The 16,770-nt window shown below is 41.1% G+C and overlaps 1 protein-coding gene across 4 annotated transcripts in view; it reads right to left on the bottom strand.

Moving 5' to 3' along the window:
• Positions 1-16,770, bottom strand: part of LOC139807959 (uncharacterized) — a 170,212-nt gene that overhangs the window by 97,869 nt on the left and 55,573 nt on the right. Inside the window, exons 2-3 of one of the 4 annotated variants that reach the window (XR_011730743.1) lie at positions 13,935-14,148; positions 7,023-7,183 (exon numbers count right to left, since the gene is read on the bottom strand). The exons of 1 other annotated variant lie outside the window; for it this stretch is intronic. Coding sequence is in view for 1 of the 3 variants with exons in the window: in XM_071769478.1 (XP_071625579.1) it covers positions 6,816-7,165 (350 nt within the window). In the remaining 2 variants the exon portion in view is untranslated. Of the gene's footprint in view, positions 1-5,283; positions 7,184-13,934; positions 14,149-16,770 lie in introns of those variants that run through there. 2 more of the 4 variants (XR_011730744.1, XM_071769478.1) reach the window with 2 other exon arrangements.

Below are 16,770 nucleotides of genomic sequence, written 5' to 3'. Positions count from 1 at the left end.
TCTTTTCTATCCACACCATATTAGGTTGCAATTAAATCACGATAATGTAGGTTTCTATTGGTTTCTACCTAAAAATGGAACAAATAAAAGGAGCATCATACATGGTTCTTTTGTTCTTCTTGTAACAAAAATAAATCAAATATTGAATTATGATAAAAATCCTAATTGATAATTGTAATTATTCATTATATGCCATGTTAAAATACAAAATAGTATTGTAGCTAGATGAATTGCAGTAAATAAGTGATAAGAAAATCTTAGCGTTACCATCCCTGGCGATGAAAATAATAGGTCTTTTACCAAACTTTTATTAACTTCAATGAAAGTCAATATTAATACATCTGATATGTAAGCGTCGAATAATATTGCTGATTGAATAGTTCACAAATTGTTATTGTCTTATCAGTATCACAAATATGCAGACTGTTGATTCGTATAAGTACTAATGTGATAACGGTTTTATCAGAAATTATTTCCACAGATTCGACATATTCGAATATGTATTAATATTTTTGTTACAAATCGAACGAAAATGACTATGTAAACGCTTCTCGTTTCAATTAATGTCCTTAAAAAAATTTTTTTTATTTTTAATTATTCAGAAGATGTTTTCTCGAGTTACCTCCTTGCACAGAGTCGAGTGTCGTCGCTTCAAAGACGTAAAATATGGATCTTACGTCGACGGTTTTGCGAATCATGTCCCGCGCACCCCTTGCGCGCGCGTTCCCCGTAATGTTCTGCACGGTTAATGAAGAGTTCGCCGTGTCCCGGGATGGCAGCTGACGTTGCATTCATGCATGAGAGCCGCGCGTCCCAGTCATTTGGCCACTCGTGCGTCTAAAAACACGGCAAACGCGCAAGTTTTGTCCCCGTCGATGCCGGGGTAACGCGCCTTCCATGGGAACTCGGGCCAGAAGAAAATTTCGGAAGGGGAACCGCGCGCGAGACCGTTGGCCCACACATCGTGTTGTCGGAACATGCGGATTGAGCCATAAAAGCCTGGTTGAGGCCTCTTTCGGGGAAATTCGCGAGACAGAGAGTTCGTTATTATCGCCGCGGCGCGTCTGGAATCGCGCGTTAAACGGTCTAGACTGAAATATCGAGGCTGAAGAATCGTAGGAATATTTCTAAAATGACGGGAACGCGTTCTTTATAACGCTATAATATAGTAGTATAACATCGTCGATATTTTTCTTATAACAAGAATACTCGCAATCTTACACATATATATATGCTTTCAGCTTCTTGTAATTTTAACTATATTAAATTGCACTCTGTAATTATTATTCCACTTATGTAATCTACATTATTTATAATACCAATTTTTTTTAAAATAATATGTAGAAATGTAATCGTTATTATAATGGCACTGCTAAAAATAAAGTCATATAATTTCCTCTCGTCTCGTCACATCGGACGTATCGATAATCATCACTGACATAGTCACTTTGTATCTTTCTACACAATCGAGCATCAATACTAAGAGATCGCGAGAGACGTATTTTTTCCGTAGAAGGGAAAGAGCGGCGCGAGAAGATCAGCGGCCATCGCGCGCGAAACCCGCCCTCCTCCCCCTTTTAGAGAGATAATTTATTGGTCAATCAAAATGACGCATGGAGGTATAAGGTGACACGTCAGCGTACACGGCTGACCATTAATTTTAATACTCGTCAGCATCAGATCCTCCGACGTTGCTCTTTTCACGTTCCCTCATCCCGCTCCCTTCCCACCCACTGACGGCGAAGTGCGTATCCATCGGCATCGGCTACCGTACGACTAATGCCTCGTTCGCCAACGACAATCATCCTCAGAGATCTCTCCGGTCGCTCCGATCTCTCACGGCCGCCACGAATTATTATCCTCCTCTTAATCCCGGCATCGCCGAGCGTGAACGCCGCGCTGCGCTGCGCCGCGCCAAGCCGCGCCAAGCCGACCGGGTGAGGCATAACGCCGGGAAAAAGAACCGTGCCGCGGAGATACGATCGGTTTCGAGACTTGCCGTGACCGGTCGACGCGCGGATATATCGGCGCTGTGCGCTAAGAACGCGTCGAGAGAAATGCGAGTGCGAGCGCGAGCGCGAACGCGCGCGGCGTGTCGATTGATAACGCGACGCTCTTATCGGCGTATCTACCATTACGCATTAGCTCGTACGCGGAGGTCGGTCGATCCGCCATAGATTTTGCCACGGTCCGTCCTACGATACGGCTCCCATCGTTCAGTTAACGATTATTAGCGTATCAGTAGATATATACGCGTAATAGATACCGGGGTTAACGGCTATTACGATAATTAATATGAGGGACTACCCTATCGTTTTACCTCTCTACCGTTTAAATTCGCGTGTGAACGTAAATTTTCGGAGTCATATTCTTTTGAGATAACCAACTATTAAGTAGGTAAATTCATTAATTAAGTAATCTTTAATCATCATCTCGAAGATATCGCACCTTGAACACAGTCGCCTTATTGAGTAACAGGGAAGCAATGAAACTCGTTTACTACTCTCGTATAAGAGAAATAAACCCGTTAACGCCTTCAATTTCCCGTTCATCAATTCTAAGAAGGCCAGATACTTTCGTACACAAGCGGCAGGAAGTACGTTGGTATTTAGATAATGAGCGTTTTCTTATCAATCGAGCAACCGGGTTAAAAAATGCTACCGTTGCTGCGGCTTCGCCGGAAACGATTCCACTGGTTTATCATCTCATAGATGCAACTGAATATATAAATTATGGTCAGTGAGCAAAACAAACTCAATGATTCTCCGTGTGCAACGATACACGATCTAATAAATTTTAGTTAATAACGAATCCTTAACAAATAAACTGTTATAAATTCAAGAAATTCTTTGATAAAGGAACTCGTTGATCGCTCATCGATAAATGACCTAATTCTTAGTCCGAGACGACATTGTGGTAAATGTGGACACGGACGCTTATCTCCGGCTAATATCGCCTCGTCAAGTATTCGAGAAGTAACGAGAGATCGTCAAACGAATCACGAAGCGAAGACCAACGAGACGGATGCATAATACGAACTTGAGCTCCTCTCTCTCGTTCACGTGGAATATACGCGGTTCTTCGAGAATGCCGAACGGGTCGGCCGGGGTTAATGTCTGCGTACCCCCTCACATGCATCTGCTTTTCTCTTGGTTGTATCTCATTTATAAAGATTCCGGGACAAAGGAGCAGGAACGATCGTCTTTATGGATCTGGCGTGGCGTTTGACCCCCCGACGCCCAAAGAGGCATCGCCGGACGTACGGACAGACAGAAGCGCGAGTCTGTCAAGTACCGCGATTCTAATCTGACAGGGACGTATTGGGCCCCGCTGACCACTGGCGGGGCCCGACGTGTCGGCCCGATCGGTCGTCGTATATAAGTACCTCGGCTATTATTAGTCCTAACCGACACGACCGGCATAGATTTCCATACATTCCAGAGCGTCGAAACGCGGTCGATTTCGGAATTTTATCATGAAATCCCGAATATATACGTCGGAGATCTGCTTGAAGAAAATCAGATGCGATGATTTATTCGGCGATGACTAAATTATGCACGTCTTTCTCCGATATTATAAAGCTCTCGAACGATGGAACCGCTCGTAGGGAAAAGGAAACCCCTTAGCACGAAACACTTTTCTTCATTAATGCAAACATGAGCGAAGGAAAACAAAATTAATGGTACTGCCACACGTAGTTGAATATGATAAAAAGTATATGTTACCATGTATTTTTCAAGATTATGATTTAGCAATTTCGCGCTCGCGCGGAGCTACGCCAATCATCAGTCAACTAACTTGCAAGTTTTTGCGATTTTGTTCATTTCGAAGTTAATAATGGCTGAGCATTTGTATCCTACATGTTGAGGAAACTTTACTGGGTCAAGACGGTATCGTTACACCTAATCGTCATAGCGTTAAAGAGAGCCATTTCTTCTCGTGGACGAGGGTATAACGGAAGTCTAGTCGAAAGTGACTATCGTCGATTATTCGTCATGTCAGTCCTTCCACTCTGCCGTAGCTTGTACGTTAATGTTACCTATTACTTACCAGGCACCCCTTTTGACAGCAGCGAGTTTCGATGTTCCCTCGGATATCTTCGGTTTTCGACCTTTGAATTTTGATGACAAAAAACGTTTTGCATCCAATTACAATTCCGCGAGAAATTTTGAAGTTCGTTCGAATTTATTTATTTTCTTGCGTAAAATAATTTCTCTTTCTTCGCGTTTTAAAATTAGAAAACGCGTCTATCGTATAATAGTGGCAATAGTACATTAAAGAGATTATCACAGATTATTATTTGACAATTTGTATGTGAAACGGTTAAATAATATATAACAGTCATCCAAAGGGTGAAAAATTGTTTTTAAACTATGCATTTTGTATTCCAAAATTGTCCCGGAAAAGACTTGTTACATAAGAATTACACGGTTTTTCGGAAAAAATCCAATATTTCTCCTAGTAAGCGATGTAATAAAGAGATACGTGATAGAACAGTGATAGTGGGGTTAAATGAAGTACTTATGACGCGCGTTAACCGACACCACTCGCGATCAGCGTAACGCAACACGCGCAACGAAACGCGTTTACGGTATAACGTAGGCGTGGCTGGCTTGATATCAACGATGGCCACCTTTCGACTGTAAATCAATCGATATCTCGCCTGCAGGAGGGGCTTTTCATGGGGCTTGCACGATGCCTGAAACGAGACGGGGGTGGAAGCATGCGCCAAATGCTGAATGCGAATCGACCCGACCCGCCCCGCCACTTTCATCCGTATATAGAGATCGTCTCGACCATCGTTCTCGCTTTTCGCGTTGCAACGCGCTGAAAACATTTAAAAAGAACCGCTTGACACTTTTATTTTATTTATGTCGTCACGAATTATTCATAAGACAAATAAGATACAATAGAAATTAATATTGCAACTTTAAATTATATACCTGTAATAATCAGTTTTTTGCATGAGTTTAAATTATAGAAGTCCCAAATAGCTTTTAGAATTTCAAAAAATTCAAGAGAGGTACTTGTTAAGTTTAGTATTATTCAAATGTAATTTGTTTTTCGCTTCAGTGACGCAACGACTTATTTGCCTGTTATAGTCGTCGTCGATCGTGACACGTCTCGCGGATGACATGTCGCCATGTCGTAATTCATTAATCGGATTTTCGATTACCGCCCAGCTGTCGATGTCTATCACAAATAATGCTTCACCCGAGCAAACATTCACGTGACTGGGAGAGAGGATATAGGTGTTGACAAAATAAATCATGCTCGTTGGCTTGATAATGGGAATATTTAATTCGAATTTAAATAATCTTACAAGTATCAGTTGTCGCGTGATCGTTCGTATGCGCTCGCTACTCTTCATATATCATACGTAAATAAATAGCTAAGTTACATTTTAAACAGTCTATCGGGACAACGCCGTCGCTAAATGGTAAATTATGTACACGTCGCTCCGTAATTACATATACAACACACCTATACATAGGTCGTCTCTATTTATTTCTCTTTTTATTATGTATAATCTTCTATTGCACGTCGCAATCACACTCCAGTTTTTCGCGATATTTAATATCTTACATTTTTACAATAAATTAACGAAAAATCTGATTACTCCCTGTACTCGCCCGATTTCGATTTTTCTTCGTTACCAGACGGTCCTGTTTTCGCATAAACAATCTTGCCGGAAAAATTGCAAAAAATGGCACTTGTTAATCTCCTTCGTAACAATCTAACCGCTGCATGCCATCGCACGATACGCTAATATATAACGAATATATTTTATTTCTTTGACAAACTCGATCAATTTTGTGAGAGAAGATTATTCAATAATATCAGTACCCTTTTGTTAAGAAAATTTATTTCTCTTCTTCCAACGATATGAAATATTATTAGCTATTTTTCTTGTTTTTGCACGGCAATACTTTATACAAAGCATCTCAGGAAACTTGTTAGTTTTCTAAAATGCCTTATATTATTGATTGCTTTCCCCCTACAAAATCTGATTCAACTGTACGTGTGCTGCGGTCTAGGAACCTGTGCCGTAGCGTTTATCATCTCTTCTCAAAGCGATGGCAAGGAACAACGATCGTAACTTATTCGCGTAGCCATCTCGGTAAAACTAACTTCCCGTTCACGATTATTTCGAACAAGGGCAAATGACATTCGCCAAACTGTTGTTCTATCGGAAGCTCTAATTACAAGACAAGAATTTCTCGAGTTGACTCTGTCTAACGAGTTGTACTAATACGTCTAGCGAAATAAATATTCCAGTCTTTCATTTTAAGGAAGAGAAATGACAGACCGTTGACTCTGGTCCGTCTACAAGCTTTCTTTACTAGCTTTTTGGCCTGATGATGTGACTCTCTTCAAAGTAATATACTATATATTTATCTTTTTTTTTAATAATATATAATATAAAAATTTACATCGTACTTTGGTTGGTTTACAATTTGATTTCAAAAAACTGCAGTCAGAAAAATAGAGTGAAAATATTTTTCGATGAGTATTTTCGCATTATTTTTTTTACAGAAGAAAAATTATTGATTCCAAAAAAGGTTATTTCGTGGAATTCTAATATCGAATGTTTTCTAATCGTATTGGAAAATTTTTTCACACTAAGTAATCTGGTATTTCCAGATTCTATTTATCCTTTACAATTTTTCTGAAAAATTCTGACGCAAAGAATAAAAACCGAGTAGAGAATGAGTCGATCTTCGCTTTTATATTCTTTGGAGTTAGAGATATGAAATTCAAGGATCAAAGTTGCAAGCTAAATTCTGCCGAGCGTTCATTTAAGTTTGCAATCGTCATTTCGCTTGAAGCTCCGCGGCCTGTTCCTCTTCCTCTTTAGTAAGCGGTACCGTCGAGTGATTGTAAAGCCCCTGTGCCATCAGTTGAAGCGCCAGGGGATTTTTTTGGCCGCTGGCCTTTTTGATTTTCGCCCGCTTGTTCTGGAACCAGATCTTGATCTGTGCCTCGTTCAGACCTAAATCCCTCGAGAGCTGCTGCCTCCGTCTTTCCGTCAGGTATCGGTTCTCCGCGAATTCTCTCTTCAGTCTCGCTAACTGTTCACCACTGAACGCGGTCCTGGGACGTTTCTCTTCGGGGGTGCCGCCGCCGCGTCCGTCTGTCCTCTTCACTCTTCTCGTGCGAGGACCTGGAACACGGGATGGTTCTAGCGTTAACTCGTATCTGTCAATAAGTTTGTCCAAAGATATCTCTGCAATACTTGCAATATTTGCAAGAACATCATATTGAAATAAAATCAAATAATTGAAATTCCTTAGATGAACTTATTTACTTAATAAAAAAAAATGTAAAGCAATCAATACTTTTTTCTATTATAGAGATAAATTTATTATAGATAAGTAACCATAATATCTTCGTTCAGATTAAACGAGATTTAAAAAAAGTATTCTTCTTTTTCACAAAGCCAAGATTTCGTTTCTTCAACGCGTGTTTCTCAATTGCTGTTTTTATCGCGTAAAGAAGGAGCATTTCATAGATGACGATATGCAAGATGTCAGGTTTTAAACAATGCTTTGCAATTGCAACCGCTCCACGGGTAGACATTGATTCAGCAAGTTTACACGCCGATAAATTTGAGAAATTAACGAACCACCGGTCGATAAGTTTTACGGCAACTTTTATTGTCTAGGCCTGTCTCAAGTGTTTTTCTCTCTGGCGCGCCAAGTCCAAGTCCGGTTACGTGCGCGTGTGTTTTCTATAACAAGCCCGTTACTTGGGAGGAGCCGCGCGCGAGGTCGGAAAGTTCGTCGACGGAATAAACGTCCGGCTGAAAGGATCGTCCTGCCGACGAAGTAAATCCTTCCGTCTCGATCTTACCTGTCTTATCGTGCTTGCGGATGCGTTTCGCGCGAAATCGCCGTGCCGTCGGATGGACTTGGCAAGCGGCGGCTTTATCGTAAATCAAACGCATTATTATTGCCGCCACGTTGCGCATCTCATGCCGCCGCGGCCACAACGTCACTATTCGCGCCTTTACGTTGCGTCAGCGCAAACGCCTGAGATCCAATCAGCTTCGCACGAGATTTCGACAAAGAAATCCCAAGATGAATCTTTTCGAGAAAGAGATAATTAACAGAAAGAAGGGATAAGATAAATTTAATGCAGCAAGTATATTCGGTTATTTTTATGCGGAAAATAATCTGAATGTCTCAATATGAGGAAATATTCCGAATTCGATGACATTTACTTGGTGAAAAGTGAAACCTTGTTGTTTAAATCGAGCTTTCATGCGCTTTATCGCACGTAAGAGACACGTCGCTTCGCCAAATAAGGGCCGCATTACGCGATCCTTAGACGCAACTCACTTTTCCCCGCGTGACTACTTCCTCTCGTGTGATTCCCGCATGTAATTTCCAGCTAATAATTCAAGGGATAAACACTGTGCGCCGCCCGGCGCGGCACGAACGCACCGCGTTTATACGCGCGCAGCACCGGCAGCTATAATTGCGTATAAATCAAATCATAACGATCAACACCAGCGTTATCGGTCGGTCTGATCTGCTGAATATTCCGTGGAAATTTCGAGACCGCCTCGCGATAATCGGCTTGCGCCATACACGTCGCCCAGTCGCTTCTAAAGCGAGAAATCATATATACCTTTTCGCGTGGAAAAGGCGCATAGATCGACGGCTTTTTGCGTGAATCTCGTGGATGTCACTACGCGACTTTGAATCATCGATCATGTTGCGCGATGTCTATTGAAGTTAATAAGACTGAATATCTCGAAAGCAAAAAAAAATGATTGCGAGGATGTTTTGCACACATTGCGGATAAAGATAAATATTCTTAAGATAGATATTTTTTTAATGCCACGTTTCTTGACACATGTCTACTATATTTAACTTATTTGTTATACTTGATAATGATTATTTTTTTTCCTTGAAAGAAGTTTGTTCTTTTTCTTTATAGAAGTTTCTATTTAAAAATTGCTAAAATATTTCGTATTTTTTGCAATAAATTTTTCAACAGTAATATGTCTTATTACACGGAGAGAATTTTTTGTTATATTTTACTTTTAAATTCACTACAAACTTGGGACAACTTGGCAACCAAGGAATTTTTAAAATATACAAAAAACATTTTACAAATAACGTGATAAAAATTACCAAGCAGATTGGTAAATTTTGAAAAATTATTGAAATTTGCTAGATATGTTTTAGTAAAATTAATCAAACATATTTTATATTTTAATGTAATAGATATTAATATTTTTTATTATGGTAGATATTAATCAGAATAGCTCGCATAAAATTCTTGGTGGTACATGTTGTCCCACAACCATCATGATTTCAGGGTAAATTTTAAGAAAAAATTCTCTCCGTGTAGATATTAAATTTTAGGGGAGGAGACATCGTGCTGTTATAGAGTAACAAATAATATCCGAAGGAAAACTTCTTGATTGTGATCTATGTAAAACGTCAAACAATTTGTCTGTGACCGGGCTTTAACGATTATCCGAGAGAGATCAGAAATTATAGGCTTGTGGAATATAAGTCGCATTGATAATTATCGAATGTTGCTGCGCGATAGTAAATTACTGTCGACGACGAGGGCCGTCGTCCAGCACGTATGAATTTTCGCAGTGAAAATCGTTTTACAACGCGTAATCATTCAAAGCGAAGATCATAGTAAATGCTTTAAGTAATATTATCGGAAAAGCAGTTTGTTCCGCACGATCAAGCATCGGCGCACGTCGCCGAGACTTAAGTCGTTAGTTTCCCGTCTCCGATTGGCTCTTACAGCTGGCGACGCGATCGATTTCTACACGTGTGGTCATAAAAAAATCTCTTAAGAAATTCATCTTCGTCGAGCCCGATGGCGCCCGTAAAATGTCTTACAAGGTTGCGACTGCTTGCGACGCACTGCTGTTTTTGCGTTTCGCCAGACGTGCCAATATTTAGAAAGAGAAATAATTATCAAGATATGTATAACGATACCATACGTGTTACGCGTGTTATTTGTTGAACATTATTATTTCTTTTGCGAGTTTACCTAATCAACAAGATTTATAGGAAAGGTCACCAAATTCCTGAATTATACTTTTAGAGTAAAAATGAAACTCTTGGCGTATAAAGAGAAAGAGAGAAAAAAGAAAGATACATGAAAAACGGAGTCATCTCCACAGTAAAACGATAAGCTCGCTCGCGGGATATCGAGGTGTTGGCTAGTTGCGCTAAACGTACGTATACCATCCTTGGCAGTTTTCTCCTCCTCAGGAATGACTAAGGTAACGAACAGTCGGCAGTCTAATTACTTAAGCGAGGCAGTCTTGCAGTCAAGCGCGAGGAACGCGCTCGCCGAGAGAAGAGCTTCTCGCGATTCCCAGACTCCTCTCTCTCTCTCTCTCTCTCTCTCTCTCTCTCTTTCTCTCTCTCTCTCTCCTCATTCTCGCCCTTCCCACTTACGGTAATCCCTCTCCAAAGACTCGAGGGTAAAACCAATAATGCTAAGGTGCCCTTCTCCCAGCTAAGCACAACCCCAAAAGTACGTCGGTGGAATATCCGGCGACGTGCGGCCTCGGAGAAACACTAATTTCCTTGTCCCGCTCTTAGAGATAGACGTCAGCTCGTAGCTCGGTCTGTCAGTTTAATTGCATTTTTATTTTCGCTGCACAATCGTGCACGCGCGCGAACGGACGCGACTGCGTAGCGACATGACATTTACATTGCTAATCAGTCCGGTTATTGTTACACGGGAAACACGCTGAGTGATTTAAACAAACATTACTGATTAGTCATTTGCATATGAATAATTTTATTGTAAAATATGAGGCAAGACTGGATCTCTCAACGTCGCGAGTGTGAAAAAGTGTATCGTTAAAATTCACGCTGCACATCGATATACAAGGGGATAAAGTTATAAGGTCGCTTGTCCATCGGCGATCGACCGCACTACTAATTTTCTCGTTCTATTCCTGAGATAGATGTCAGCTACTGGCCTCTAGTTTCTCCTTCGAGCGATTCTCGCGTAACAAATAGCAGCCGCTATTCTAGCAATCGCCCTTTCAGCCTGCTGCTCGACTTGCCCGTCACGTTGCTTTTAATTACATCCGTATCGGCAGAAACGCGAAGGAGGCGCAACGGAGAATAAAAAGGGAGAATGGTGTCTAGAATTCGTTAAAAATGATCTGTAAATTAGCAGGATTCCGCGCGGAGCAAATGACCGACGATCGTGTTCGGAGAGCGAATTGCGTTAAGTTTAAAGTGATATTTTAACGAAAACGGTTCTGGTGTAACAAATGATACGATCGAAACGTGACAAAATGTGTTACGAAATTAATAACAAAACACTTTGTATAAATATAAATGATCTCATCTATCTTTCAACCGGTTCGTAGAACATTATACCCGAGGCGAGAATGTAGAAAGCTGAACTGCAATTTTATTTGACAGAATTAGAAAGTACGAAAAACAATACGGCGGGAATATTTCAGAATTCAGTCGTAAACTAATAATAATCGTAAACGGTGCAGCTTTCGCTCGAGTCTCGCGTCTTTCTTCCTTTACCGTGGATCTTTACGTTTCAAACACCTCTCGTGACGCGATAATTACAGCGTTTATGAACGAAGCTCCCCGTACAGAGCGTGTCAACGACACAATGAGAGTCGGCAATCATCCTGGACTCCTGGATGATGCACCTAGACGTCTAAGAGGAAAGGCTCTTGGTGCTGGTTAGTTGCGCTTCGGTCTCGCTTTCAGATAGGGCATGTGCGATTAAATGGCCGTAGGCGAGGTAAGTCGTACAGCCACGAATTGCATCGTTCCCGATACGTAAAGCAATCTACCTCGCTTGCTAAAGTGCCGCCCGGCTCGATCGTCGCGTCTCTTCTAGTTACGCCAACATCATCGACAGATACGGAACATCGCCGGAAGGGAAACAGCGCGAGAACAAAGTTGAGAGTGTGTTAAAGTTGTTCTCGCGCAATTTATCGGAGCGGTCTGCGCGAAATGATGCGAGTGACACAGGCGCGCTTGATGTACAAAGTTGCCCGGATAAGAACTCGCGTGTTGGTTCGGGTATTAGGTATTCATAACTAAAGGCGGTCCTCTCTTCTCCTTCCTCTTCCTTCTTCCGTCGACCGATGTCATCCGATGATTACGCCGGTAGACTAACATTGACAACTTAATGATAAGCTTCCGTCGCGCAAAAGACGAGCAATAAGTGATTATTACATTTTAACGAAGCATGCTTAATCGAGATTTGTTAGAAGAAGCGATTTTTTTGCGGTCCCGCAATTGCGAATGTAATTTTCGACAATTTCCAGCTCGTTATTATTAATTGTAGACAGGATGTTAAATAAGACAATTTATTGATCATTTTGAAGCATGCAATGTCGCAGATGTAAAGACACGCGTTTTAATTAAGAGAAGAAAAAATCTATCTTATTCACCTTCGTTACAAACACATTACCAGGTTGTCTGGTAACGAATGCATTGCGTTAAATCAGCGTTGCGAAATTTATCACCGATAATTATGATGTCCTCGTGAAAAGGCAGCGAGTTGATACGTTAATAGAATGATACGAAGGAAGAGGACGCCGTCGTTAAGTCGTTAAGGCCATTGCCTCGATGCAGTTGGCGGAGACGCACTCCATTCAATTTTCACCAATTAGCCGCGCAAGCTCGATGACAGTCCTATGGCCATGCAAATAAAAGTGCAATGTTCTCTAATACGGCTGTGTAGTGATATTAATTCCAGAACAATAATTTCACAAGAGAGACTTTTTAATTTTAATCTCTTCTTCTCGTGTCTACAATCCACAGTTTATCTTTATGTTCATCCATTATGACATCCTAAAAATACTTATAAGCGTCTGATAAGGCACAATAATTTATAGGTAATAGCAAACGACTTTGAGAGCGTACAACGTAGTAAACGTGAAGCATATCGGATAATGACGGCAGAAGCATCGAAATAAACACAAGGATTAGCCGATCAAGCCGTCGCGTTCTTCTCATACGCGAATCGGAATGGAACGATCAAACGATCGACTGCGCGGCGCGCGCGGACAGTTGCGAGAGCCGATCGACCTGTCCTTTCCGTGAATCTGATCGTCCCGTCCTTGTCCGGGTATGTGCGTCGGGATATGTAGGAACGAGTCGCGAGCGGAGCCGCTTGAGTTATGACTACGGCCATTACTTGGGACAAACGAGGCTAAGCGTGTCGACACGGAGCCGAGAGCGGGCAGGTCTCCTCGATTCTCCCAAGTCATTCTCGACTCTCGAGAATTACGAGTACTCTCTCTCTCTCTCTCTCTCTCTCTCTCTCTCTCTCTCTCTCTCTCTCTCTCTCTCTCTCTCGAGTCGCGAGAGCCTTCAGCGCGCTCGCAGCGTTCGATTGACAGTTTTAAGACCCGACGTTGACTCCGCGTCGGTACTCGTTATCCAGGACGCGGATTCCGCATAGGCGCGCTTTATGTATTTCCTACGCGCTCGCCGCGAGCAGATATACGATATCGCGAGCGGCATAGCGATACCCTGTAACCCACATTTTCGAATTATTTATGTCGCAAGGTTTTTGCGATCTGTGGCTGTCTCCGCCGTCTGCGTCAATGCCGATGGTATTTCAGAAGCATAAATGGCCGGAGTCGCGACGAAAAAGGTAGTTTATGACAATATGTTCTAAGGAGAGTACTAATTCTTTCTTTCAAACTGAAAAAGTTGTACATCGAGCAAAATTCCACGCACGTACGAAGAAAATAGATTGAAAAAGAGAACAAATCTTGAAAAGTCAATTAATACGCAAACAATAGATGTTCTTTAAATATTTATATAGGAAAAAATAGTCCCTTCGAGTATTCACGGTATTTACCAATGTATTCTCAAAGCTGTAAATTATTCCATATTAATTTATTTACGTAGTTAGTGCGAATCACAAAAAGGTGAAAGTCGTCTTACATTTCGATGGATCAATCTGATTGCAAATCACTGGACATCCATACGCGTCATTGAGATATCGATTTAACGCAGACATGCCAGTGATCGAGCTTACACAATAAGCGTATTAACGGCTTCGTTCACAAAAGCTCACGTTCCCCGATGCCATTTCGTCATTAGTCTCGTCTAGCCCGAGTACGGCTCGTAACCGCCGTGGGTCGTTACTTACTTCGTCCTGAGAACAAAAAAGAAAAAACATACCGATTAAAACTCTTGTCCTTCCGAACAACGCCATCAAATGCACATTTTTACATTTATCCATTTAAATTTTTGTGCACATAATGTCGTCCGTTATTAATACATCTTATACATAAACATCATTAACGCAGCTATAATTTTCACAGACGTTGGTATTGTTATATACAACTAAGCAAACTCCAAGATTCCATAACCATAAATAATAATGATCACTGGTCGAAATAATTGCGGAGTAAATCGTCATTACTGAAGTTTCAGTTTTTATCTTGTTGAACCGGCACGACAAACGGTACTTATAACGTTAGGATTTTTATTTGCTTGGGATTTTATTATATAAATATCGCTTGTTATATACGCGCGGTTTCCCATCGTGGTTGGCTGAGCCTCTCTTATGAAGTCTTCGTTAAGGTGTTCCCGAGTTAGCCCATAGAATTGTACGAAAAGTAACCATTGGATCCGTGGCTATATCCATAACCATAAATAATGATCACTGATTGGTCACTCGTTATTGGTCGATCGTTACTCGAGTGTACGTGACTGCGTTTACGTTTCCACGGGTCGTTAACTCGTTTCCATTAAGGCGCGGTCTTGTCTGCTTCTTTTCCTTTATCGCCATTTCTTTCCGTCCTTTTTCCTCGCACAACGTTCTTTCACCTCTTAACTATCATCCGATTTTAGACGCGCGGCATTTGTATCTTTACATTACGGCGATTAAGCGCCGTTCTGAACGCGACCGGTATTTCTTAAACGATTCTTCAGTACAAAACACCAATACGTCATGTCTTTGAATTTCCATATGCGTAGAAATATTTTCTGGCGCAGTCTGGCGTTATTATTACACGAGTCCAGTAAATTAGAAATCACGTACCTCTTTCACGCTGAATTTAATGTCACGAATTAGCAGTTATTTTCAAAAGTCCGGTTTTTTAAATATACATTTTAAAAGATTTATTCTAGATTTTAAAAAAATTGAGATTTTTATGCAAGATCGTATATCACGAAACAATTATTAAAAAATTTGACTTTTAAAATGTATATTTTAAAAGATTTATTACAGATTTTTAAAAAGTTTAAATTTTACACAGGACTGTGCATGAAAGTATCAGGTCTTCAGTATATTTGAGTACAGATGGATTTATCTTTCAGATATTAATCCCCTCGCGAGGGCTGTGCAGCTCACGATAATAAACATCAAAAATTACGAGCAGAAGACATTTGCGAGTAATGCGTAGCTCGAAGAGACGATTAATAGCTTCATTGCATCCTACGCCGTCGATGCAGAAGTACCGGTTCTACCAACGAAAGACCGCCCCTTTCTCATCCCTTTCTCTCTCTCTTGTATTTGCTTTCGATCTTCCTCCTCCTTGACATCGTCACCTATTCTTTTCGCGAAGCGATTAAATATGTAATAAACAACAATCAATTTTAAACAGCTCTTAATGCTTGTCGTCAGTTGCGACTACTCATTACTTTTCACAAACAACTTATAATTAGTTGTATCAATATTAAAAAAAATTACGTCAAAATGTCTTTGTCGTTACATTCGTGTAATTGTACAATTTCTCGATTCGTATTAGTTATAAGCTTCGTGCAAAGAGGATATGTCTCTACACTTCGGCTCGCGGATGAAAGGGTTTAGAAAGCGGCGATCTCCGTGTGCTGGATCCCAATCGCCAATGTGGCGCAAAGCAGGAACTATAATCTTTCGTCTTTTACCATTTAGTTTTCGATGTAGCCTCGATGTTATCTCGAGGAGGAAAGTCACTTCGCAGGGATCATTGCGCTCCAACGCGCAGTCACGACCGCCGTATTGCTACATATCGACGTCGTGTCTTATGTGTTGTAGGCGTGACCGGCACTGTTAAGATCTTTATCGCTTCGTGATTATTATTACGTTACATATCGGGATTACATCGGTCCCCCCGATTAGGAAGGGGGGGATGGATATACATCGAGGCGCGAGTTAACGTGCGGATAAGCGTGCGAGACATATACGACTCCGCGAGCTGGTTGCCGGCGAAACAAACCATCACGACGACGCGATATACATTGTTCTCTCGCGTCGTGGCAGAACATGATGCGCGCTTGCGCGCCGTTATTAATTATTACGTTGCGCGTACCGAGTTATCGCGCGGATCATCGATCGTATCGTTCCGCGTCTATCTTGGCTTTCGGCGAAAATATCGCGGAGGAAAATTAGAAACTCCGGTAGCTGACTCGCGTCAACAAGCAGTCATAATAAATACTTTTGATTCATTGCAAAATGTGTTGGGATTTGATAAAGAGGATGCTTGCCAGAGAAGATTGCATTTCGATTGCAGAATTGCTACAATGAAGTTAAAGCAAAAATATATAATATATCTTAACAAATTTTCTCTTTTTTGTACATATACATCACATTTTTCTTAAGTTTGTAAGTATTACATGGTTGCGACGAAGGCGAATCTATATCGATATGCGCTCGAGATCCTTGAGAAATACGGAGCAAACGCAAACGGGGAATCGAGTAAGAGGGAAACGAGAAGATTGTGTAGAATTTATTAAACATGACAAGTAAGTAGATTTATTTCGATACGCATGATTTACGTTTGAGGCCACC

This window comes from Temnothorax longispinosus, chromosome 2 (genome assembly GCF_030848805.1).
Source record: "Temnothorax longispinosus isolate EJ_2023e chromosome 2, Tlon_JGU_v1, whole genome shotgun sequence".
Classification (NCBI taxonomy): Eukaryota; Metazoa; Arthropoda; class Insecta; order Hymenoptera; family Formicidae; genus Temnothorax; species Temnothorax longispinosus.
This window is presented reverse-complemented; position numbering and strand designations above follow the sequence as displayed.